The 26,798-nt window shown below is 49.8% G+C and overlaps 1 protein-coding gene across 1 annotated transcript in view; it reads right to left on the reverse strand.

Moving 5' to 3' along the window:
- Nucleotides 1-26,798, reverse strand: part of LOC147122965 (protein transport protein Sec24D-like) — a 293,437-nt gene that overhangs the window by 68,552 nt on the left and 198,087 nt on the right. Inside the window, exons 14-16 of the mRNA XM_085962791.1 lie at nucleotides 14,624-14,740; nucleotides 12,553-12,723; nucleotides 2,191-2,287 (exon numbers count right to left, since the gene is read on the reverse strand). Of these exons, the coding sequence (XP_085818917.1) occupies nucleotides 2,191-2,287; nucleotides 12,553-12,723; nucleotides 14,624-14,740 (385 nt within the window). The remainder of the gene's footprint in view (nucleotides 1-2,190; nucleotides 2,288-12,552; nucleotides 12,724-14,623; nucleotides 14,741-26,798) is intronic.

Here is a 26,798-nt window from a genome sequence, read left to right on the forward strand (position 1 = left end):
CACCTTAACCCAACTCTTGTGCCTTTATGCTTTCAGATAATGAGCAAGCACCTGAGCAGCCTGTCCCTGAGGGCGCTGTAGAGAGCAAAGTGGTAGAAGAGGAAGAACACACCGTATCATTGCATGTCTCACCTGCAGGCACCAGCTAAGATACTGGCATTACATGTTCTTTAGAGGCTAGTATAGTAGCGGGATCTGCACAGGGTGAGGCACCAGGGACGAGTGGGCTGCAGAAATGCCAGGGGGAAAGGGTAGCTTGGGAGACAGCTCCCAGGAGGGCAAGTTTGTGCGCGAGTTCTGCTGCACAGGACTCAGATGAGGACCCTGATGGGGAGGCGTTTAGAAGAAGGGTGATAGGCATACACATGGAGATGATAGGTGCAATGGCAAGGGTGCTCGAGAGCCTGTCAGCAATGGTAAGGAGCGCGGAGGAGTCCATCTCCAACATTGCACAAGGCTCTGTGCACACCATGGAGCCCATCATTTCCAGTCTGCAAGGATGGTAGACTCCCAGAGAGACCGTGGCGACCCAGACCCAATGCCGCGTGTGATAGGCGATCTGGCAGCTTCCATTGCAGCACAGGCGGAAGCGACGCAACGTCTTAGTGCTGTAATGCAGTCTATGCCTGGTGGCATCCAATCACAGACAACTCCCATGCAGTTTCAGCTTGATGCCACGCAAGCTCTGACTGCGGCCATCATAGCTGGATCTACCACCGTCAACCGGGGCTTTCACGGTGCTGCAGCAGGCCAGCAATCTGTGCTCCAACAGATTGCTAGGGATGCTGAGGTGCTGCCTCGGGGGGAGTGACAGTGGGTCAGTGGAGCAGGAACCTGCTGTCCCCTCTCAGGATGACAGCATTCCTGCTCCCACCACTGCCACTCCGCCATTGCCCTTGTCGCTGCCTGTCATCCAGCCAGCCCAAACTGCTGCCGCCCATGCTGAGGTGTTGCAGTCTACAGCCTGACCTTCCAGGTCCAGAGCTGGTCGAGGGCGTCCTGCAAGGCCATCTGAAGTGTCCCGCATGGACATTCAGCAGCATTCCACCAGCCCTGCTGCAGCCACTAGGCCAACACTTCGTAGGAGCACTAGACCAGGAAAAGGCACAGTAATGACAGGCACTAAGGAATTGCACAAGGGTCAATAGTTAATATTTTTGTTGTAAATATGTGTTCACTGATTTTTGATCAATTTATTAATACAATTACCATTCTTTTGTGGTGTCTGTCATTTCAGCTTTGCGGTGTGAAATGGCCTGTGAGAGGGATGGAATGATGGAGATGTGGTGAGGAAAGGGGATGGGCTTTCAGTCATCTTGGTGTGAGGCTGCAGGTCTGTTTGGAGGAGGTGGCAGAGTTCTGTGACCACCTCCTTGATGAAGCAGAGCCATCTAAGACACTGCTGCTCGCTTCATTGGAGGTAGAAGAAGTGCTTTCGGAATACCCTCGGAGGGTAAGGCCTCCTGTTGAGAGCCTTGATGTCCCTTCTCATCTCTCTGCACACATGTTCCCGTCATTCTCGCTGCCTACGCTCCCTCCGCCATAGATCCTAGGGGGCAAGGTGGCATGCCAGTACAGCACCCATTAATGCTACCAAGTGTAGCAGTTTGATTTTTAAACAATAAATGTAGCTTTTTAGTTGCCACAACACTCCTGATACAAAAGAATCTTGAAGTTACTGAATGAAATTGTTGGACTATGTGAAACTGACAAGAAACCACTGAAACTGTACTAACCTGACAGCTGCGAGTCATTACTGATAATCCCTTTCAATAACCTACCTGGAGCCGGCTTCTTGCGGCTTCATGTCATCTCTCCCTGTTGCTGTTTACTCCAGGCGGTAAGGTAGGTGGCGACAATTAATTTCACAGATCGGGCGGTCAGTGATCGTTGTACACTCACTGACGTCACGATCCGCCTGGCTTTGCGGCTCCCTGCGATAACTGTTACTGGCAGCACTATAGGGGGGCGGGATTTGGTGTGCGCCACTGGATTCGTCTCGCCCTCGCAATAGTGCTCTAGCACCTCGTTAGTGCCATCTGCTGGCGCTAATGGGGGGAGCGCTAAGGGGGAGAATTTTCCCCCCAAAGATTTCACTCTCCTAGTGTACAATACTATTCAAAATGCCCAATATGCTACTGTCTTGTAACAAACCCTTTGTTCTGACTCAAACATACAGTGCACTCTCACCTGTGTTTGTCCTGATCCTCATAATAGCATCAAATCCTATTGGTTTCTGTACATCCTGTCTTAGGTTATTCAAGAAATGTTCAGCATCAGTCTGTATCTGTACAAAGAACAATGATACAAGCTTGAGCTGTACTGTTTCCACCAGTTGATGGCACTATAGCTACTGATCACAGCACCACACAACTTCCAGCAAAAATTATCAAGCAGATTTTTGGTAATAAACAAATTTAAAACTATGATGATGGATTGTTATACTGGCGTATCTATATTATAATACCTTTAAATCAATAGTTTTGTTTTATTTTTCCTGCTAAAACATATTAGAAGAGTGATTTGGTGTCCATACTTAAGAAAAGACATACTTGCTCTCGAGTCAGTACAAAGAAGGTTCACTCGGTTAATCCCGGGGATGAGGGGATGGACATATGAGGAGAGGTTGAGTAGATTGGGACTCTACTCATTGGAGTTCAGAAGAATGAGAGGCGATCTTATTGAAACATATAAGATTGTGAAGGGGTTGGATCGGGTGGATGCGGGGAGGATGTTCCCGATGATGGGTGAAACTAGAACCAGGGGGCATAGTCTTAGAATAAGGGGCTGCTCTTTCAAAACTGAAATAAGGAGGAACTACTTCACTCAGAGGGTGGTAGGTCCATGGAATATGCTGCCCCAAAAAGCTGTAGAAGCTACACCATTACATAAATTTAAAACAGAAATAGACAGTTTCCTAGAAGTAAAGGGAATTAAGGGTTACGGGGAGCGGGCAGGAATTTGGACATGAGTCTAGGTTCGGATCGGTCATGGCCCTGTGGGTAGCGGAGCGGGCCCAGGGGCCGTGTAGCCTGATCCTGCTCCTATTTCGTGTGTCTAATTCTGTTAGATTCAGGAGATGGTTCTGTGATAGTAGATTGGCGGTTAGGATTAGATCAGCCATGATCTTATTGAATGGCGGAGCAGGCTCGAGGGGCCGATTGGCCTACTCCTGCTCCTATTTCTTATGTTCTTATGTTAAATGATACGCGGCCTCGTTTAATAGAAATTGACTTAATTAACAGCATTTTGTTGCATACACCATGACACCATATGCTCTACTCAATACAACAACAAATTGTATTTATATAGCGCCTTTAATGTAGTAAAACTACCCCAGGTGCTTCACAGGAGTATTATCAGACAAAATTTGACACCGAGCCATATAAGGAGAAATTAGGGCAGATGACCAAAAGCTTGGTCAAAGAGGTAGGTTTTAAGGAGCATCTTAAAGGAGGAAAGAGAGATAGAGAGGCAGAGAGGTTTAGGCAGGGAGTTCCAGAGCTTAGGGCCTAGGCAACAGAAGGCTTGGCCACCATTAGTTGAGTGATTATAATCAGGGATGCTCAAGAGGCCAAAATTAGAGGAGCGTAGATATCTGAGGGGGTTGTGGGGCTGGAGGAGATTACAGAGATAGGGAAGGGCGAGGCCATGGATGGATTTGAAAACAAAGATGAGAATTTTGAAATCGAGGCGTTGCTTAACCAGGAGCCAATGTAGGTCAGCGAGCACAGGGGTGATGGGTAAACGGGACTTGGTGCGAGTTAGGACACGGGCAGCCAAGTTTTGGATAACCTCAAGTTTACGTAGGGTAGAACGTGGGAGGCCAGCCAGGAGTTCATTGGAATAGTCAAGTCTAGAGGTAACAAAGGCATGGATGAGGGTTTCTGCAGCGGATGAGCTGAGGCAAGGGCGGAGACGGGTGATGTTATGGAGATGGAAGTAGGCGGTCTTTGTGATGCTGCGGATATGTGGTTGGAAGTTCACTTCAGGGTCAAATATGACACCAAGGTTGCGGCCAGTGTGGTTCAGCCTCAGACAATTGTTAGGGAGAGGGATGGAGTCAGTGGATAGGCAACGGAGTTTGTGGTGGGGATGTAAAACAACGGCTTTGGTCTTCCCAATATTTAACTGGAGAAAATCTTTGCTCATCCAGAACTGTATGTCGGACAAGCAGCATGACAATTTAGTGGTGGTGTGGCGGAGACCACGTAGGGACAGTAACACAATTCACTATGTATAGCCAATGTTGTTATCGCTCCACGTTATGTACGGAACTTGGTTGGGTTATCGGGGCAGGGTCCCTTTAAGAGTCGTCGGTTGTGTTATGACGTGATAGCCCTGCGACGAGGCCGAGTCCCTGAGTCCATGCGGAGAGTTAATAAAGCTAACACGCGTTTTTCTTTGCTGCTATTAAAGTCTTGCAGTCTGTTTATTTCCAGCGACTCCTACATTGGTGACCCCGTTTCTCTTTTGGACGTTTCCAAAGACTTTATCCGAGATGGCGACGAACACCGTTTCTCTCAAATTACCGGAGTTTTGGGAACGGCAGGCTGCTGCTTGGTTCGCCCAGGCCGAGGCTCAGTTTGCACTCCAGGACATCACCGCGGACAACACGAAGTATTATTACGTCGTCTCTGCTCTCGGCAGCTCCACCGCAGCCAGAGTCGTGAGCCTGCTCGAGGACCCCCCGGAGCACCACAAATCTGCGACGCTGAGAACGCACCTCCTAGAGACTTTTGGACTAACTGAACCCGAGCGTGCACTCCAGCTTCCCTCTCTACCCGGGCTTGGCGACTCCAAGCCCTCAGAACTGATGGACCACATGTTAACCCTCCTGGGCAAGCACAAGCCGTGCTTCCTCTTCAGAGAACTGTTCCTACAACAGCTGCCAGGGCAGGTACGGTTGGCTAGCCAACTCTCATATTAGTGATTTCCGTGCCCTGGCCAAGGAGGCCGACAAATTTTTCTCCGCCGGGCAACAGTACTGCGCGGCCATGCGGGGCCCTGTCCCCACCGCCACAGCCCAACGGCGGCAGCCCCCAAGCATGTGCTTCTACCACATGCAGTTCAGCCCCAACGCTAAGTGCCGGCCCCCGTGCAGCTTTACCGCGTCAGGAAACGCGAAGGCCCACTCATTAGCTACCATGGCTGTCGGCCGTTCAGGTAGTCTGTTATTCATTACGGACACTGACTCTGGACGTCGTTTCCTCTGCGACACAGGTGCCCAGGTGAGCGTCCTACCCGCGTCAACCGTAGACATACAGGGGGGGAACCACGGCCCCGCCCTCGAAGCCGCCAATGGCAGTCCCATCTGTACTTTCGGGAAATGGAGCGTGGCGCTGTGTTTTGGCGGGCAGCGTTTCGCTTGGGACTTTGTTACAGCGAATGTGTCCATCCCCCTTCTCGGCTCTGACTTCCTCTGCGCCAATGGCCTTTTGGTGGACGTCAAGAACCGACATCTCGTCAACGCTGAGACTTTCAGTTCGCTCCCGTGTTCACTCAGTGGTTCCGGCGCGACGAAGTTGTCCAGCGCACTCTCGGCCTCCGACGAGTTTTCCCGCCTCCTTGCCAGGTTCCCGGACCTCAAGAAGCCCACTTTCTCGTCCGCCGCCACCAAGCACGGGGTAGAACACCACATCCCGACCACCGGTCCGCCTGTCTACGCCCGCGCTCGGCGCCTCGACCCGGGGAATCTCGCCATCGCTAAAGCCGAGTTCGACACGATGGAGCGCCTCGGCATCATTCGCCAGTCGAACAGTCCGTGGGCCTCACCCCTCCACATCGCACTGAAACCAGGCGGCGGTTGGAGCCCATGCGACGATTACCGGCGCCTCAACGACGCTACGACCCCCGACCGCCACCCGATTCCACACATCCAGGACTTTTCTACCCGCCTGGCCGGGAAAGTTGTTTTCTCTAAAGTGGACCTCGTTCAGGGTTACCACCAGGTCCCCGTTCGGCCACAGGACGTCCTGAAAACCGCGGTGATCACCCCGCTTGGGCTGTTCGAATTCCTCCGCATGCCATTCGTCTCAAAAACGCCGCTCAGGCTTTTCAACGCCTAATGGACACCGTGTTACGGGACCTGCCATTCCTGTTCGTCTACCTGGACGACATTCTCATCGCCAGCGCCTCCAGGACGGAGCATGTGTCCTACCTCCGGATTCTCTTCGAATGCCTCAGCCAGCACGGCCTAATCGTCAATCCGGCCAAGTGCCAGTTCGGGCTGTCCTCGATCGACTTTCTCGGGCACCGCATCACGAAGGACGGGGCGGTGCCACTGCCGTCGAAAGTGGAGGCCGTGAAGGATTTTCCGCGACCCCTCACCGTGAGGGCCCTGCAGGAGTTTTTGGGCATGGTGAACTTTTATCATCGCTTCGTTCCCCGGGCAGCCCAGCTTATGCGGCCCCTTTATGAGGCCCTCAAAGGCAAGCCCGCCAAGCTTGCCATCGACTGGTCCGAGGAGATGGCCAATTCTTTCACGGACACAAAAAGGGCCCTGGCTAACTCGACCATGCTGGCGCATCCGTTGCCCGATGCGCCGATCGCTCTCACCACTGACGCTTCGGACTATGCTGTCGGCGCCGTCCACGAACAGTGGGTCAACGGCACCTGGCAGCCGCTCGCCTTGTTCAGCCGGCAGCTCCGCCCCAACGAGCGGAAGTACAGCACCTTCGATCGCGAGCTTCTCGGCCTCTACCTCGCCATCCGACACTTCCGTTTCCTGTTGGAGGCCCGCCCGTTCACGGCGTTCGTGGACTACAAGCCATTGACCTTCGCCATGGCCAAAGTTTCCGAGACGTGGTCGGCCCGTCAGCAGTGCCAGCTTTCCTTCATCTCCGAGTTCACGACGGACATCCAGCATGTGGCTGGGAAAAACAATCCTGTCGCCGACTGTCTCTCCCGGGCCGTCGCCAGCGCCGTACACCTCGGCATCAGCTACACCCGCATGGCGGCTGACCAGGCCTCCGACCCAGACGTCCAGGCCTACAGGACGGCTGTCACGGGCCTTCAGTTAGCGGACGTCGCGTTTGACGATGCCGGCACCACGCTCCTGTGCGACGTCTCCGCTGGGCAGCCACGCCCCGTCGTGCCCGACGGGTGGAGATGGCAGGTTTTTGATGCCGTCCATAGCCTTTCCCACCCGGGCAGGAAGCCATCACAGAAGCTGGTGGCGGCTAAGTTCGTCTGGCACGGGCTCAAGAAGGACGTTCGCGACTGGGCCAATACCTGCGTGGTATGCCAGCACTCGAAAGTGCATCGCCATACTAAGGCCCCGTTGGCACCTTTCGCGGTGCCCGAGAGGTGGTTCGACCATGTTAACGTGGACCTGGTGGGGCCCCTGCTGCCCTCCCACGGGTTCACCCACCTCCTCACGATGGTCGACAGAACCACCCGATGGCCGGAAGCCGTCCCGCTGTCGTCAACAACGTCCGCCGATGTGGCTCGGGCGTTCATCAACACTTGGGTCGCCCGGTTCGGCGCCCCATCTGACGTCTCCTCCGACCGGGGGCCCCAGTTCACGTCGGAGCTCTGGAATGCTGTAGCCCAAGGCCTCGGGTTGAGACTCCACCGCACCACTGCATATCACCCTCAGGCTAATGGGCTGTGCGAACGGTTTCATCGCTCCATGAAGGCCGTGCTCCGGACCAGCCTCCAGGACGACAGTTGGCTCGACAGACTCCCATGGGTCATGCTGGGACTCAGGACCACCCCCAAGGGGGACATCCAGTCCTCGTCCGCCGAGCTCGTCTACAGGCAGCCGCTGCGGGTTCCCGGGGATTTCATCCCCAACGCCACGGACCCTTGGTCCGCAGCCCGTCAGCGGTCCGCCCTCCTGGACAACGCCAAGGTTTTCGTGCCGGTGCCCACGTCGCAGCACGGTCTCCCTCAGTCCCACGTTCCGCCCGACCTTCGTGCGGCGGAGTACGTTTTCGTCTGCCACGACGCCCACCGGGGACCTCTTCACCCACCCTACGATGGACCATTCCGCGTCCTGGAAGCCGGGGACAAGGTCTTCGTGGTGGATGTCGGCGGTAAGCCGGACTACATTTCCGTGGACTGTCTTAAGCCGGCCCACCTGGATCTGGACCGACCCGTTGGGTTGGCTCAGCCCCCGCGGCGGGGCCGACCTCCGGCTTCTGCACCCTCAGTCCACCACCGAGTGCTCGGGGGCACTCCTGCGACCCCGCCCGGTCCCCGCCCCGGACTTAAGGAGCCGTTTTGGCCGTGTGATCCGGGCCCCTCAACGACTGACATTGCCGGTTCTAGTGAATTCTGGGGGGACGTATGTGGCGGAGACCACATAGGGACAGTAACACAATTCACTATGTATAGCCAATGTTGTTATCGCTCCACGTTATGTATGGAACTTGGTTGGGTTATCGGGGCAGGGTCCCTTTAAGAGTCGTCGGTTGTGTTATGACGTGATAGCCCTGCGACGAGGCCGAGTCCCTGAGTCCATGCGGAGAGTTAATAAAGCTAACACGCGTTTTTCTTTGCTGCTATTAAAGTCTTGCAGTCTGTTTATTTCCAGCGACTCCTACAGTGGTGAGGTAAAGCTGGGTGTCGTCAGCATACATGTGGAAACTGACGCTGTGTTTCCAGGTGATGTCGCCAAGGGGCAGCATGTAGATGAGAAATAGGAGGGGGCCAAGGATAGATCCTTGGGGGACACCAGAGGTAACGATGCGGGAGCAGGAAGAGAAGCAATTGCAGGTGATTCTCTGGCAACAATTGGATAGATAAGAATGAAACCAGGTGAGTGCAGTCTCACCCAGCTGCACGATGGTAGAGAGGTGTTGGAGAAGGATGGAGTGGTCAGCTGTGTCACAGGCTGCAGACAAGTCAAGAAGGACGAAGAGGGATAGTTTACCTTTGTCACAGTCACAAAGGATGTAATTTGTGACTTTGATAAGAGCCGTTTCGGTACTGCGGTAGGGGCGGGAGCCTGATTGAACAGATTCAAACATGGAGTTGTGGGAAAGATGGGCACGGATTTTGGAGGTGACAACACATTCAAGGACTTTGGAGAGGAAAGGGAGGTTGGAGATGGGGCAGTAGATTGCAAGGACAGAGGGGTCAAGGGTTGTTTTTTTGAGGAGAGCGGTGATGACGGCAGGTTTGAGGGAGAGGGGGACAGTACCTGAGGAGAGAGAACCATTAACAAAGTCAGTTAAAATGGGAGCCAGAAAAGGAAGTTGGGTGGTCAGTAGTTTGGTGGGAATAGGGTCCAGGGAGCAGGAAGTGGGTTTCATGGACAAGATGAGTGCGGAGAGGTCAAGAGGGGAGATTGGAGAGAAATGGGAGAAAGGTGTGAGGTCAGGGTTAGGGCAGGGGGATCCTTAGAGGAAGTTTGGCCTGGTAGGCTAGGAGAAGGAAGGGATGTGGCAGAGGCAGCTGAACGGATGGTCTCAATCTTAGAGACAAAGAAGTCCATGAGCTCCTCACACTTGTTGTCGGAGGTGAGGGTGAGGAGGCAGGGGAGAGGGGTTTAAGAAGACGGTTAGCAGTGGAGAATAGAAGCCGGGTTTATCTTTGTATTCCAGAATGATTCTGGAATAGTGTGCAATTATGGCAGATGAGAGCATGACCTTATAATGCTTTATGTGGTCCAGCCAGATCTGGCGGTGAATGGCTAAACCAGTTGTCCGCCATATATGTTCAAGTCTGCATCCCTTGGACTTAAGGGAGTGAAATGAGAGCTGTACCGGGGGAACGGCCAGGGTCAGAGAGAGTAATTGTTTTAATAGGGACTAGGGCATCAAAGGTGGTGGTGATGGTGTGGTTGAGCAGGTCGGTAGCTGCAGAAATGTTGTGGTGAATCGAGGGCCCATGGCTGAACAGTTGGGATTTCATAAGTGCAGTCGTAAGAGAGTTGGGAGAGAGTCTTTCCAGGGGCAGACACGGAAGGGTGTAGGGTTGGTGGTGGGGGGCAGGGGGAGGAAGGGGGATGTGGGTGGAAGGCGATACGAGGAAGTGGTCAGAGATGGCCTTATCTGCGATTGACACAATGGGAGTAGCGAGGCCACGAGAGATGGCAAGGTCGAGGGGGTGGCCAGGAATATGGGTTGGGGAGTTTACATGGAGGGAGAAATTAAGGGAGGATAGGAGGCTAGTGAACTCAGAGGAGAGAAAGCATGATGAATTGAGATGGAGGTTGAAATCACCGAGGATGAGAAGTCGCTCAGTGCAGAGGCTGAGGAGGAAAGTAGTGAAGATATCTCGGTAATAACATTTTTATGGTACTTGGGTGGGTGGTAGAGAACGAGAATTTTAAATGGTTGGTGAGAGGGGTAAAATAAGATGAGATGCTCAAAGGAGGAGAACGTGCTGGAGGAGTAGGGGGACAGACCAAGGTGTGATTTGGTGATGAGAGCCACATTGCCACCACGGCGGTCTGAGTGGGACAAGTGATGGAAGGTATAGCTAGGCAGGGAGGTTTCATGTAAGGGTGAGGTGTCATCACCCCTCAGCCAAGTTTCTGTCAGGGCCATGATGTCGATGCAATCATCCATGATAAGCTCATGGATGGCAAGGGCCTTGTTCGCAAGTGAACGGACATTCTGGAGGGAGATGCTGAGAGGGTCAGTGATGGGTGACCCACTGCCAGCACCCACAGGGTCAGCTGGACGGGGAGGAGATTGGCAAGATAAGCCGCCAGTGGGCGCGCTGGGCAGAAAGGTTGGTGAGAGAGTAGGATGGGACATTTGGGGGTTGCTGCTCACAAGGAGGCAGCGACAAGTGCCTCGATGGGCCCTTCGTAGGATGCAAAGAAAGGCACAGAGGAAAGCTGTAGGCTTATCTAAGAGGGAGTCAAGCCTGGGACGGCGGCAGGAGAGTAGGAAGGTCGAAGTGTAATGAAGGGTTGGGGTAGGGGTTTGGGAGGGCAGAGTATCCGAGAGAGGAAAGATGAAAGGAGGCATGATGACAGGAGAGAGCGGTCAGGGAGGGATAGAGAGAAAAGGAAAAGGGGGAGAAAAAAGTGGAAAAAGAAATGAACGGCTCCGTGCTGGAGCGGCAGCCAAAGTGCACACGTGAACGGACACAGGGAAAAGCTCAGGTTACATAGGCCTGGTTATGTAGTAATTAATGGAATACATATCTCCTGGTAGCAGAAAATAGGTTGAAGACAATAGTAGGGAGACCAGGGTCAAAGTGAGAGGTCCCATGGAGGGACAAAGCCGACATAAGCAGGATGGGGCCGGCAATGATAGAATGGGTATTTGTTGATATTCCAATATAATAAAAATAATATAGATGCTAAAACTGTGGGACGATTAAATAAAGCACTGTCAGCTTATAGAATATAATTTCACCTAGAATCACGCCAGATCAGGGTATTATTATGAACAGATCATGATTTAGATCATGGAAGCAATGATAATTGTGAACTTTTCAACTAAAACTGAAATAAGAGAATTGGGGTAGCACATCATAAACAAACAAAATAATGAACTAAATGTAATTTAAGAAGTAACCACTTCATACCTGGGCTTGGAACTGAAAATGCTTATCCAGTGCAAGCACTCAGAAGAATCCTGATTCAGTAGCGAGCAGATGGATATGGATTTGGGGTAGAAATGAAAATGCATGGGTCTTGAAGGAGGACCCAAATGAACTAATTTCATGTTTCTCATATAAACGATGTTACTAGTAACCGTACAGTATATATTTTCAGGGGAGGTTTCTTAAAAAAAAACATGGGGCGGGGGGGGGACTTTAACTCCCCCCTCCGGGCGGGAATGGAGCGGGCGAGCAGCGAGCAGTTAAAATGGAGCTGCTCCATTTCACACACCGACCCCACTGATCTCCGAATTTAACGCTGCTGGTTTTAGGTGCCAGGGATTGGTGGGGTGGGAGTGGGGGGGTGGGTGGGTCGGAAGGCCGGATAGGGGCTCGGAGATCGGGGGCGGGGGAAGGGGGGAGCGTGGGTGGGTTCAGAGAGTGGCTTTGGGGGGAGATTGGAGGCCGAGGGGGGAGATGGAAGGCGGTGGGGGGAGATGGGGGGATTGGGGGAAGGTCGGAAGGGTCAGGGAGGTGTCCGATCATGGGGGGTTGGCAAGGCAGGAATGCTGTATCCAGCATGTAAGTGGAAAGGCACTTACTTACTTGATCCAGCAGTCCTCGCCTTCCTTTAGCTGTCGGGTTCCCCGTGGCCCGGGAAACTCGGCTGCCCACAGTTAAATTTAAAATGAAGCTTCAACATGAGGCACGCAGCCTTATTATAATATTTAAAGTGTCAACCTGCCTCCTGGGAGCAGGTTGACTTATCGCCCCCTGTCCCGCCTCCATTAAAACCAAAGTGGGCGGGTTGGAGATGGGTTGGAGTTGGGATTCAGATTTTTAACACTTTAACCTCCCACCTGACCCCAACCCACCCTATTTTTGGGGTTAAAATTCCCCCATACAGTCTATCTCACTCACTCCAAAGAAAACACACATGTTATTGGACAAGACGCGGAACAAGACTGGATGGATGAAGTGAATGGGAAATCAGAACAGCCAAGCGGGTTAAAAAATCATCAAAAACAACAAGCATAATGTTACCTGAAAGTTATTGTACTTGTACAAACTGCCACCGGTAGATGTTGGCACGATCCCCATGGTTGTGACGTCCACATACTGGTTTGGAAACAGAAACACATCTACACAGCAGCTATTGGCCACACAGTCCTTTGCCAAAGTCTCATAGAAATGTGACTGTGGTTGAAAAAGTGTCTATAGGGAATTAAAACAAATTCTCCATTAATACCAGCAACATTCTCATGATTATGAGGCTAGGTCTTTTGTATGTCCATGAGGGAAGTAAATAAACTGAAGACTGCAGATAAATTACCCAGCCAAGATAATTTAATGGTGCAGTAGATAATGGGGAAGGAAAATTTCATGTTCATGAATGAAGAGAATCTCATGAATGTTTAAAGATTACTCCATGGTAAGGTTGTCATACTATAGAAGTATTACTTACAAAAGCACAGCCTCATTTAAAAAGTTGGTTGTCTAAAAAAATGATTTTTTTATAATTGGGCCAGCTGTAGAAACTTGCTCAGGTTTAGTGGTGTCACTCGCTCCCATAAACGGTCTGCGTGCATTACTTTAATGGGCGTTGACTCACACTGCCTTCAATCTGTTTGCGCAATAGTGCTACCCGGAGGAGGGATGGGGGGGGGTGGTGGTGCTGGTGGTGTAACAGTGCCCCCTGTGACCTGAACTAGATAGCCATGTCTGCAGTACTGAGGGAGCATTGCACTGTCAGAGCTCCCGTCTTTCGAATAAGGTGTTAAACTGAGGCCCCATCTGCCATCTCAGGTGGACATAAAAGATCCCAAGGCACTATTTCAAAGAAGAGCAGAGGAGTTCTCCCCGGGTGTCCTGGCCGATCTTTATCCCTCAACGAACATCACTAAAACAGATTATGTGGTCATTATCACATTGCTGTTTGTGGGACCTTGCTGTGCCATGTTTCCTACATTACAACAGTGACTGCGCTTCAAAGAGTACTTAATTGGCCGTAAAGCACTTTGGGACATCATGAGGTCATGAAATCTGCTATATAAATGCAAGTCTTTCTTTTTCTCCTACCTCTAGTATGTTCCTGACAATCTTGTGGGTGAGTAGCTAATAGGAAGGATTGAAATAACAACAGAAAATGCTGGGAACACTCAGCTGGTCAGGCAGCATCGTGGAGAGAGAAACAGAGTTAACGTTGCATGTTGCAGGCCATTCGTCATCGACCTGAAGTTAACTCTGTTTCTCTCTCCATGATGCTGCCTGACCTGCTGAGTGTTTCCAGCATTTTCTGCTATTATTTCTGATTACCAACATCCGCAGTATTTTGCTATTGTAATAGGAAGGATTGCCTGACGTTTGCATATCTGGGGGGAAAAATTGGGTTACTTTGTGTCTCCCGTTAGCACCCCCGGGGGACTAACCCCCTAGCGCCTGGGCGCGGTGCCGCTAACGCCTCCCACGAAATTCAGCAGGAGGTTAGCGGCAGCGATAGCTGGTAGCGCCCTGCGGTGCTGCGCCTCTGGCGATGACATCATCGCCATACTTAGCGTCCCGCTCGCGCCCCAGGTGTGAACTTCGGTCGCGCCCCGACCTACCGCCGGACGATATGTCCGACAGGGTTAGGGTGGCGCTTCTGCGGCTGCGCAAATTAAAGGACAGGTGCCGGGCAGCCATTTTTTTTGGGTCGCCTGCCAGCACCTGCCCCCTTATGCTGTTTTATGCGGAGAGCCGGCCGCAATTGGTCAGCCCGGCACTCCTTGTGCTCCCCACACCCTGCTCCCTGGTGGACCAACAGGGCCCCGGTGTGCGCTGCACTAGGCCCCTCCCCTTTAAACAGGGGAGGGAGGCCTGTAATACCGCAACGCTACGTGCCGACGTGCTTGGCATTGTTGCACGTAGCCCCGCGATATTCAATGGTAGCGTCCCAGGAAGGAGGTTGCTTGGGGTGCTACCACTGAATTTATGGCGCAGGGGTGCTAACTTTCTCGAAGAGGGCGCCACCGAATTTCCCCCCCCTGGTGTATAAGTAAACTTAAAATATGAAACTGAGAAAAAGATCCAGCAGAAGCCAATTAACTATCAACACACAGCTTTCCAGCTACTGTACCTTCTCTTTGTCTGTATTCACCAGCTTCCTGTCATCTCTGTTTTTCAGTTTACCTGGTGCTTCAGCTGTAGGCAGGGACGAGTGGAATATAAATAACTTTCCAGAACATTCTGCGGCCTGTTGAAAACAAATCAAAGTACTTAGCATACCTGGCATGGAACTGTTTGTTACAGAATTTTATTCACAATTTGCTGCATTCTCAACACTTTCTGTTAGATATTACAAAAGAAATAATCCACAGTTTGCTGATTTCAGCTGGGTTGATGGCAGGGACATTATAATTGACCTCAGCAATACTTAAAGAGGTGGAAAAAAAAATTGGTCTGAGTTGTTACTCCTGCTTGTTATTCAAAGGCACCTGCTGGAAGTGCACAGATGTGGACATTGGATGAGAGCAGGCTCGACTGCAATTGTTCTCTGTGGGTGAATAGTCCACCAACACTTAATCTCTAGGTTCACACATGTAGATTTGCCACTTTGACAATGTATTGGAGCAACATCAGTTTCTGTGGAACTGTACCCCAGAACAGAGTCAATGGCCGGGATTTTGCTCAGCTCGGTGGGCCTAATGCGGGTGATGTCGGTGGCGGGTCGGGGCCCCGCTGCTGGCTCCATCCCGCTCTGGAAAATGAATTTATGTTAATGGTGCTTGTTAAGCCCGCCCAGCATGTTTCCCAGGCCAATTAGAAGAAGCGGGTCTGGTGACATCATTCATGATGCATCATCAGCCGGTTTGAAAGGGACCATGGCCACCTTTCTTTTGACGTTTCTGCTGTCAGTGTTCTACAACATTGAGGTGCTGCAAACACAGACAAACACTGCAAAGAGGTGCAGGGCTGCACACAGGTTCTCCCATGACTCCCTCCATATGCTTATGGAGGGAGTCACAGCACGCAGGGAGGTCCTCTTCCCTTCCCATGGGCGGAAGAGACCTCGCCAGGAAACCAACATAGCCTGGTTGCACATTACAGATGAGGTCACAAGCAGGGATGTCGTCAGGAGGACCTCGGTGCAGTGGCGCAAACCTTTCAATCATCTCATTAGATCATGAAATGTTAGTAAAAAGCCACTCAACCTCATCCTCCTGTGCCTCTCATCACATCCCCATCACTCTGCCTTCCCAACCCTACTCCTGCACATCCTTACTCACACCAACCTACCTTGCACCTCCACTCATCCCTCTCTCTCTATCTACATTATCACATCCCCATCTCACTAGCCACCCCTCACACTCACCCTCATCCTAGTCCAATCATACCAACTAACAACACACAAGGGTAGCCACTTGGGTGTTTTATGCAATGTTCATGTAAAGTTTCTGTTAGTGTGCTGTCAAACATTGAAACCTTTATTTTCAGCACTTTGCGTTCTTGGACAGATTTGTGTGCACCTTTGGAAGTGTCTTAGTGAGTTGAAGTGAATGGTGAAACATAACTGTATCCCCCGCAATGGCGGTGAGTGTGAAAGGAATGGCTTGGACATTGTAGGGATGCTTTATTGTGTTGGTGTAGGGTGGTGCCAACCTGTCGCATCAAGTGGCAGCCAGGGTGTACAGCATCAAGTGAAGTAAATGTGGCCATGGTGAGACCATCCCTGGCCTCCCAGGCAGCAATGTGCTTGTGTGCTGATGCCCTCTATCCTAAGCCGCATCAGGTGATTGCGGAGAAGGTTGGTGTTTTTGTTGGTGCTGCTGGTGTGCCTGGTGCTGCTAGTGTTGGGACTGATTGTGGTCCGATTCTGAGGACCAAGGTGAAACAGCATAAATGGTACCCATGCTGATGTAATAGAAGGCAGGTGAAGTTGAGATGACAGAAGCCATCTGTCAATGGTGAGAGAGGTTGTTCCAATGAGGTGGCACTGGATGTAGAGTTTGCTCCAAACACTTGCAGCCTGCATAAAGTTCTATGTGGTCCAAATGGAGTAAGCAACACCTTCTGCACTTGGAAAGTGAACAGCTGCGAGGTGGGAGCTTTTAAAGTACATTTCACGCTGTCAACTAATCAGTTCATTCAATGACCATTCAACTCCCGCCTCGGGTTTACAGACGTGGTCCACGAGCAGCGTGGACCCCGTGGGCAAGCAGTTAAAGTTAAAAGGTTAAGGTAAAAAACATTACTAAGGGTCTGTCAACAACCAAATAATTGGCTTAATTGGGTCGCCCAGCTCTGCGGGTCGGGTTGGATCGGAGATCAGACACGCGCCATTGGGAAAGGCACATTGCGGCGGGTTAACAGGGGGGTCTCGACACGCTGTCAAAAAAATCAAATTTTCCACCTGACCCACCACCGATCCCACCTGCTGAACCCCTGGAAAATTCCAGCCATTGCCTTTAGGAAAGATGGGGAGAAAATTGGCAGGAAAATAAATTATTTTATGAAAGATTCAAGTGCAAATTTATGGAATATTAATTTTATCATCTTCCAGCAAGCTGCATCAAATGATGCATGCATGAGAAGAGGATCAAAATTAACAGTAAGTTAGATGCTGTAAAGTATTTCTTTTCTCGAAGGGTTGTCATCCTCTGGAACAAATTCTTGGTTAATGTGGTAAGTGTAGATATGCTACGTTAAGAAGGATCTTGCAAGCTGGGGAGGGAGGAGAACATTGTGGCATATTGGAGATGTGGCACTTCATTGTCAATGGAGCCAAGCAGGTATTTCCCAAAGTTTTTCCTGAAATTGGCCAGTAGATGTTTTCTCTGTTTCTACCCATGACAACTATCTATTTGAATCTACTACGTCCAATCTTTTCATTATTTTAAAAACCATAATCATGCCTCCTCTCAGACTACATGGCCTAGAAATTCAGTTGTTTGCGCCAGCCGCTAGCGCCTTAGGAGGAGGAGATGTGGGGCGCTAGGCGGCTAGCGGCCGGGCGCTGCGCGATCTGCGCCTCTCCCCAACTTCAGTAAAGATTTAGCGGCGGCGCAAAGCCTTTGCGCGCGCTCAGCTGCGCGCGCAGATCCTGACGTCATTTCATCGTGCAACGCCCTTTGTGCGCCCCAAACCGGAAATTCAGTGGCGCCGGCCTATTGCGCGCCTGGCGCCCCTAGCGACTGGTAGAGGGGAACGGTTCCCAGTCGCTGCGGGGCGCGGGGGGCGCTAATTAAAGGGCACTCCTCCTGCAGTAGAAATGGCAGCCATTTTGCAACACTCCTTCTTTGTGAGAGACGGATCTTTGCAGAGAGACAAAGGTAGAGAGCTTTCTGGTTTGGCTCAACACTCGCACAGGTACTTGTGGCTTCAGGCCACAGCTTTGCACTTGTCTTTAACTTCAGAGCCATAGCATTGATTGGAAACATATAATGGGGGCTGCAATGGGTGCAAACGTTGGCCTTCTCCATTGCATTCAAAGGGCTCAGAGACGCCGTGAGAGAGTGGCAGTCATGGCCAGAGGGAGAAGGGGCAACAGGGGTCGGCTAAGGAGGCCTTACCCACCCAGGGTATACCGCCAGCAGTTCTCATATCTGAACATGTCTGACGAGCAGTGTGTTCGGAGGCTGCGATTCCGAAGGGCGGTGGTCACTGAGATCTGCCACCTGCTTCGCGTAGAGCTGCAGCCACAGCTGAGGAGCAGGACGTCTCTGTCGGTGGCAGTGAAGCTGACGGTGTCTCTCAACTTCTATGCCACCGGCTCCTTCCAATCCGCTGCTGGGGACATTTCCAACATCTCCCAGTTTGCCGTACATTGCTGCATCCGCCAGGTGACCAATGCCCTTTTCAGAAGGAGACGTCAGTTCATCTCCTTCTCCATGGCCCTTGTCAAGCAGCAACAGCGTGCAATGGGCTTTGCAGCATTAGCGGGCTTCCCCATGGTGCAGGGCGCCATTGACTGCACGCATGTGGCTTTGCGGGCACCTCTAGAGCATGCCGAGGATTACCGCAACCGGAAGGGCTACCATTCGCTCAACGTGCAGTTGGTGTGTGACCACAGGCCGATCATCCTAGCTGTCAATGCCCACTTTCCAGGCAGCAGCCACGATGCCTTCATCCTGCGCCAGACTTCTGTGGCAGACATGTTCCAGGCCCAGCCTCACCCACGAGGATGGCTTCTCGGGGACAAAGGCTATCCTTTGTGCACCTGGCTGATGACCCCGCTCCGTGCGCCCAGCACCCCTGCTGAAGAGGGATACAATGACAGCCATCAAGCAACCAGGAACCTCATTGAGCAAACAATCGGCGTCCTGAAGCAACGGTTCTGCTGTCTGGATCGTTCCGGAGGAGCCCGACAGTACTCGCCTGAGCGAGTCTCCCATTTCGTGGTCGTGTGCTGCATGCTGCACAACCTGGCTATCCGCAGGACTCAGCCACTGCCACCAGACATTGGAGGACCACCAGAGGAGGAGGAGGAGGAGGAGGAGGAGGACCAGCACAGGAGGGAGGCAGAAAGTGCAAGGGCCGCCCGTCAGCGGCTTATTGAACGTCGGTTCTAGGCCCCCTCTCAGAACATAAGAACATAAGAAATAGGAGCAGGAGTAGGCCAATCGGCCCCTCGAGCCTGCTCCACCATTCAATAAGATCATGGCTGATCTGATCCTAACCTCAAATCTTCTATCACTCTGCATCCACCCGAACCCATGTGATCTCCCGGGAGAGGCGAAAAACCAGATAAAGACCCAATGGCCAATTTGGGAGAAAAAAATCTGGGAAATTCCTCTCCGACCCATCTAGGCGATCGAAATTCTTCCAGGAGATCACTCTGTCCCTATATTTTCTACAGTACTTACCTTCTGTAAAGGCGATCTCCACCCCAGCCAGGAACAGGAATAAAACCATCTCCTGAAATCTAACAGAATTAGAACACAGTAGGAGCAGAACAAGGCTACACGGCCCCTGGGCCCGCTCCACTATCCACAGGGCCATGACCATTCCGAACCCAGACTCATGTCCAATTTCCTGCCCGCTCCCCGTAACCCTTTATTCCCTTTACTTCTAGGAAACTATCTATTTCTGTTTTAAATTTATTTAATGATGTAGCTTCCACAGCTTTCTGGGGCAGCAAATTCCACAAACCTACCACCCTCTGAGTGAAGAAGTTTCTCCTCATCTCAGTTTTGAATGAGCAGCCCCTTATTTTAAGATTATGCCCCCTAGTTCTAGTTTCACCCATCATTGGGAACATCCTCACCGCATCCACCCGATCAAGCCCCTTCACAATCTTATATGTTTCAATAAGATCGCCTCTCATTCTTCTGAACTCCAATGAGTAGAGTCCCAATCTACTCAACCTCTCCTCATATGACCACCCCCTCATCCCCGGGATTAACCGAGTGAACCTTCTTTGTACTGACTCGAGAGCAAGTATGTCTTTTCTTAAGTATGGACACCAAAACTGTATGCAGTATTCCAGGTGCGGCCTCACCAATACCTTGTACAACTGCAGCAATACCTCCCTGTTTTTATATTCCAACCCCCTAGCAATAAAAGCCAACATTCCATTGGCCTTCTTAATCACTTGCTGCACCTGCATACTAACTTTTTGAGTTTCGTGCACCAGAACCCCCAGATCCCTTTGTACTTCAGTACTTTCCAGTTTCTTGCCATTAAGATAATAACTTGCTCTATGATTTTTTCTGCCAAAGTGCATAACCTCACACTTTCCAGTATTGTATTCCATCTGCCAAATCTCTGCCCACTTACTTAGCCTGTCTATGTCCCTTTGCAGGTTTTTTATGTCCTCCTCACTCACTACTTTCCCTCCCATCTTTGTATCATCTGCAAACTTTGATATGTTACACTCGGTCCCCTCCTCCAAATCGTTAATATAGATTGTAAAGAGTTGGGGACCCAGCACTGACCCCTGCGGAATACCACTAGTTACTGGTTGCCAATCTGAGAACGAACCATTTATCCCAACTCTCTGCTTTCTGTTAGAGAGCCAATCCTCCACCCACGCCAGAATATTACCCCCAATCCCGTGATTTTTTATCTTGAGCAATAATCTTTTGTGTGGCACCTTGTCAAATGCCTTTTGGAAGTCTAAATACACTACGTCCACTGGTTCCCCTTTATCCACCCTGTATGTTACTTCCTCAAAAAACTCAAGCAAATTTGTTAAACATGACTTCCCCTTCATGAAACCATGCTGAGTTTGCCCTATTAAATTATGTTTATCCAAATGTCCCGTTACTGTCTCCTTAATAATGGACTCTAACATTTTACCAACCACAGATGTTAGGCTAACAGGTCTATAGTTTCCAGCCTTCTGCCTACTACCCTTTTTAAATAAGGGTGTTACATTAGCAGTTTTCCAATCTGTCGGGACCTTTGCTGAGTCCAGTGAGTTTTGGAAAATTATTACCAATGCATCCACAATCCCTACCGCTACTTCCCTCAAGACCCTGGGATGCAAGCCATCAGGTCCAGGGGATTTATCCGCCTTGAGTCCCATTATTTTACCAAGTACCACTTCCTTAGTGATTTTAATCGTATTTAGTTCCTCCCCCCCTAGAGCCCCCTGTTTGTCCAGTGTTGGGATATTCTTAGTGTCCTCTACTGTAAAGACTGATACAAAATAATTGTTCAGTGTTTTTGCCATCTCCATGTTTCCCACCATTAATTTCCCAGTCTCATCCTCTAAGGAACCAACATTTACTTTAGCCACCCTTTTTCTTTTTATATAACTATAGAAACTTTTACTGTCTGTTTTTATATTTTTTGCTAATTTACTTTCATAATCTATCTTCCCTTTCTTAATCAATCTTTTTGTTATTTTTTGCTGTCTTTTAAAGACTTCCCAATCTTCCATCCTCCCACTAGATTTGGCTACCTTATATGCCCTTGTTTTTAGTCGGATACTATCCTTAATTACTTTACTTAGCCACGGATGGCTATCTTTTCTTTTACACCCTTTTTTCCTCAGTGGAATATATTTTTTTTGGAAGTTGTAAAATAACTCCTTAAATGTACACCACTGGTCATGTACCGTCTTACCCTTTAATCTATTTTCCCAGTCCACTCTAATTAATTCCGCTCTCATACCTTCATAGTCTCCTTTATTCAAGCTCAGCACGCTTGTTTGAGATCCAACCTTCTCACCCTCTAATTGAATATGGAACTCAACCATGTTATGGTCACTCATTCCAAGGGGATCCTTTACTAGGACATTTTTAATTAATCCTGTCTCATTACACAGGACCAAATCTAAGGTTGCTTGCCCCCTGGTCGGTTCAGTTACATACTGCTCAAGAAACCCATCCCTAATACACTCAATGAACTCTTCCTCAAGGCTGCTCTGCCCAATTTGATTTGTCCAGTTAATATGATAATTAAAATCCCCCATAATTATAGCTGTTCCCTTATTACAAGCCTCAACTATTTCTTGATTAATACTCCGTCCAACAGAGTTGCAACTGTTCGGAGGCCTATAGACTACACCCACTAGTGTTTTTTTCCCCTTATTATTCCTTATCTCCACCCAAACTGTTTCACTATCCTGCTCCTTTGACCCAATATCATTTCTCTGTATTATAGTGATTCCTTCCTTTATTAACATAGCCACCCCACCTCCCCTCCCTTCCTGCCTGTCCTTCCTGATTGTTAAATAACCTGGTATGTTTAATTCCCAGTCATGGTCACCCTGCAGCCATGTTTCTGTAATGGCCACAAGATCATACCCATATGTCATTATTTGTGCCGTTAACTCATTCATTTTGTTACGAATGCTACGTGCATTCAGATAAAGAACTTTCAAATATGTTTTGTAACACTTAGTTCCTGTTTTTTCCCTTTTTAGTACTTTACTTTTTACTCCATACCTTCTGTCCCTTCCTGACACATTCTGTTTTTTAATTCCCCCACTGCTACCTAAGTCTATGACCTTCTCTGTTGTCATTTCTATTATTTGCTCTCTAGAAACCTCCCCCCCACTAATTAGTTTAAAGCCCTCTCTACAGCCCTAGTTATATGATTCGCCAGGACTGGGAATGGCTTGTGCTGGCACAAGATGAATGTAGCCGCTCCACAAGCCCTCAGCCGAGCAGGGCAACCAGGACTTCCAAAAGAAAGCATGGACAGTGCGATTTAAGAACATTTATTACTTTGATACCTCTGTGCCCTTCCCACATAACAAACTAATGGAGAGAAGCCCCCCCAAAAACACAAATCAAGCAGTCTCGGCCTTTCAAAAAACACAAATACACCAGTCTCGGCCTTTCAAAAAACCAAATCCACCCTCCCCCTTTAAGAGCTCACCGGCGCCAGAGTGTCTGCCGTCAATCAGCAGCTCGCCGCACCTGCGCTGCGCCCGCCCTCGGGGGTTTCGCCCCGGGCCGCCGGCTTAGCGCCTAATGATAGTCGTGCATCGCCTGTTTTAGCGCAGCAGCAACCTCTTGGGGCGATGCCACTGAATATCGGCGAAGGTGGCGCGAAGTTGTGCCGGGCGCAAACTTTAGCGGCCGCCCAGCTGTAGCGCCCCAAACGTGGCTATACTGAATTTCTAGGCCCATGTCTACAAAGTGAATAACCCAAGTCTCTAAGTCTATACTCATAACTAAGAGATCTAAGTTTAAGCATAATCTTTGTTGCTTTCCTCTGTGCTCGCTCTGGAGCTTCAGCATCAACACAGAATGGAATAAAACATACAGAAATCCCTGAAATTGTAGAATTTCACTCCACTCCTAGCATGGAGCCCCATTTTCTGGACACGTAGATCGAGAACTAGGTGCAGAGATCAGTCGGCCATGTTATGGCTCTCTTACTTTTCTATCCATTAAGATCAATGACCAGATAACCAGGAGCAATGTGAGTCAGTCGTGGTGACCTCTGCACCCAATTTGTGGTTACACTGACTGAGATTCCACACTGGAAGCAGTCTCATTATTTCAAGGCTTAGAGGTCATAACTTTGCTATGTATGATCAGCTGAACTGTTCCACTTTATTTCCTGTGCATATACTGAAGGTCTTAAATAAAGTTTAATATTTTTAAATTATTCTTAGTATTTCCCCCACAGTTTACATAGTATTACATAGTATTTACAGCACAGAAACAGGCCATTCAGCCCAACAGTCCCATGCTCTACTGAGCCTCCTCTCACAAATACACAAATGTTATTCTCTCTCCTCTTTAGATTCCCCTGAATAACCTCCCAAATGTCATGTCAGCCCCGAAATAGCCGATTAAAGTGGTCTTGGTCAAATTGGCAAACTAGCATCTGGCCAGTATTTGATAATTCCTTCTAAAGACTGATAATGTGTTACATGTTGTAGGGTTCTCAAAATTCCTACATTCCCCAAAGTTATTACTAAAGGGACCCTGAAGGACAAGTTATTAATAAGGGTACCCTAAAGGAAATGGCTTCTGGACCTAGTGGCAGAAACCTGCAAGATTGAAAGCAGGACCCTACAAAACGGCAGGTCAAATTCAAAAGGGCTTTGAAAAACCTGACATGCCTGGGCCTGTGAGAGACTTGTTATTTCTGAAGCCAGACAACTAGTTAATACAGAATACGCATTCTTCATTTTGAAACAAATCAATTCAGGAAATACTTAATCTTGAATCCATCAAACCTTTGCATAAATAATCGGTTACAGTTCGAAGTAGCTACCAAGCCAGGAAGACACCGATTAAACATTATGAATAACAAACACCCAAGATATTAAAGCCATTTAGCAACGAGACAACCGCCCCAAAAGCAGTTAAGGTGAACGACTATAATCACCTTAGACGAGCCCGCCAAAATTAGACAAAGAACTAGCCCTGATTTGGCGCACAGATAACAACCTCCAAAATAGTATAATTGTAGGCCCACCGGTAACAAAAGGTATGCAGCAAGCGGGCAAGCGAGGCGAGACGAACGGCAAGGCCGACGAGCAAGCAGAGAAGGGCAGTGTGGAGAAGCGTTGGGGGACGAGCAGGCACATGCTCAGGTCCAGAGTTACTCGAAACACAAAGAAGCGTTGGGGACGAGCAGGCACATGCTCAGGTTCAGGGTTACTCGAAACTCAAAGAAGCAGACAGGTACGGTGGGGCAGGCTCGACCGAAGATGACTAGGCCGCAACCGCAGCCTTACACGAGGAACGACCACGAGCACTGCGGTAACAAAGGGCCGGGTAAACCATACCTTCAGATCATTACCACTGCACAGGTAGTGATCTAGGCCACTGTGACCAAGCTAACACCGAAGACCGCCAACTGAACCCCAACCGCAACAAAACTTCGACGACCAGACCACCACCAGAAGAACAAAACCTGAAGTTTTCCACTCTACAAGATAAAGTACCCAACAAAGATTTTACTCCCTATCTCCAACGGAGAAAAGAGGGTACTTTACTCAGACAACTCCACCACCACGCCCTGGGACCACGTGACGGCGCCAGGCCCCAAAGGACACAAAGAGCGAACCCCAAAACCGCAACCGGCTTAATCGGTAGGATTCGACCTGTCAAGAAACCCCTATTGGTGAGCATAATCCCTGGCCCCCTTATAGCACAATTTAGTTAGATATTGGGGGTGGGACAAGGGTAGGGGGATTATTAATGTGATTTTTCCCTCATTGTGCCGTGTGTTCCCCATTCTTAATTAAGTGTACTTTTATATGCCTGTAACCACTCCAGTAATTTTCAGTGTTGTAATTTTATTGTGCCTTTAATAAAATACAGTTTTCTTGCACCAAACCAGTTGTCTATTCCAATTCTGTATCGCCGCCTGTGCCTAAGTCCGGTGTCTAGAACCCAGGGGTGTAGGAGCAATTAGAACCGCTCAAAACCAGTCAGCGGCAAAGCTGACTGCACACACGCCACCCCCTACAATGTATATGTTGAGTAAGGTGAAATGTATTTTGAACATGAGTATGGATCCTACCGCTTTGATGCAAAGAGCACTGGGCACCAATGAGCCACACCAATGTGCTAGTTTACAACAATCGCCCGTTTCGGGCGGGCGGTGGGCTGAAGAATTGTACCACCTGTCTGATACTAGTAGTATGAGGTTTGAACCATTTTTGAATTTCTGCCTCAGTCGCATAAAAATACAGGGAAAACTATTTAGTGACTGCTTTGTGAGCAGCCTCCTTTAAGAACCACTGGTTATGCAACTCAAGGCCCAGTAACAATGGGCAGGCTCTGTTCATTGGGACTTAAAATTGCAAATGGGGTCCTACCACTGGCTTAGGTCCCTGATTTGCATATTTAAGTCAGCACCCAGGACCGGAATTTTAACAGGAAATAGTGAGTGGGTTTGGGTGCAGGTGGGAAGTTAAATGCACTGAAATTGACAGCCTGTCGGGAAGCCGGCATCAACCCACATTTTACTCGAGCTCGTTCGGCAGCGAGCGAGAAAATCCCTCGGGAGAGGCGGGTTACCAATTTAAAGCAATTAACAGCTAGTTAAGAGGCTATTAAGAGCCTTTTTACTTGTGGTTTCAAATTTTACTGTGTGTGCACGGGGTTCCCAGGACTTCTAGACCTCACCAGTGAAAGCAAGATGAGAGCACAGCGGCAATTAAGGGAACTGAACAAATGACAGTCAAAAAATCCGATAAGTACTGAGACCTCACACCTGCTTCCTTGGCTAAGGGAAAGGCTTTTGCTCACAGCACTTGTTCTGAGAGTTTGCTTTCAGTACTTTGCAGGTTATTTCTACAACTTTGGCAGTCACTCTCAGTACATTGGATGTCACTCTCACTACATTGGAGGATTGTGCATCTGATCTCCACTTTAAATCAGTCATATATCAGATCAGCATGGGTGCTGTTTATGCTATTTCAACTTGGACCTCAGATGAGGACCAAGATAAGCACCAGCAGCAACAACACCAGCAGGAGCAGCAGCAGCCTTCTCATCACCAACCTGTCGCTCCACAGGAGAGAGGGGTTCAGCACAGGGGTGCACCTCGCAGGAGGCGATACCCCCAACACAGGGTATATAAGCAGAGGATCAGCTTCCTGGATGTGACTGAACACCAGTGCCTCAGGAGGCTCAGGCTATCACGTCAGATCGTGGCAGACATTTGTAGCCCGCTGGAAGAAGACCTGCTTGCAAATGGACCTGATGGACACCGTTACCAGTGGCTGTTAAAGTGACCACCTCCCTAAAATTCTTCGCCTCAGGCTCCTTCCAGGGATCCGCAGGAGATATTTGCAGGATCTCAGAGTTGGCTGCCCACAAATGCATCACCCAGATGACCGATGCCATGTTTACCTTTATTGAGGCAAGGAAGCAGGTGTGAGGTCTCAG

The sequence above is a fragment of the Somniosus microcephalus genome, chromosome 2, assembly GCF_052327205.1.
Source record: "Somniosus microcephalus isolate GS21.2 chromosome 2, FLI_Smic_1.0, whole genome shotgun sequence".
Lineage (NCBI taxonomy): Eukaryota > Metazoa > Chordata > Chondrichthyes > Squaliformes > Somniosidae > Somniosus > Somniosus microcephalus.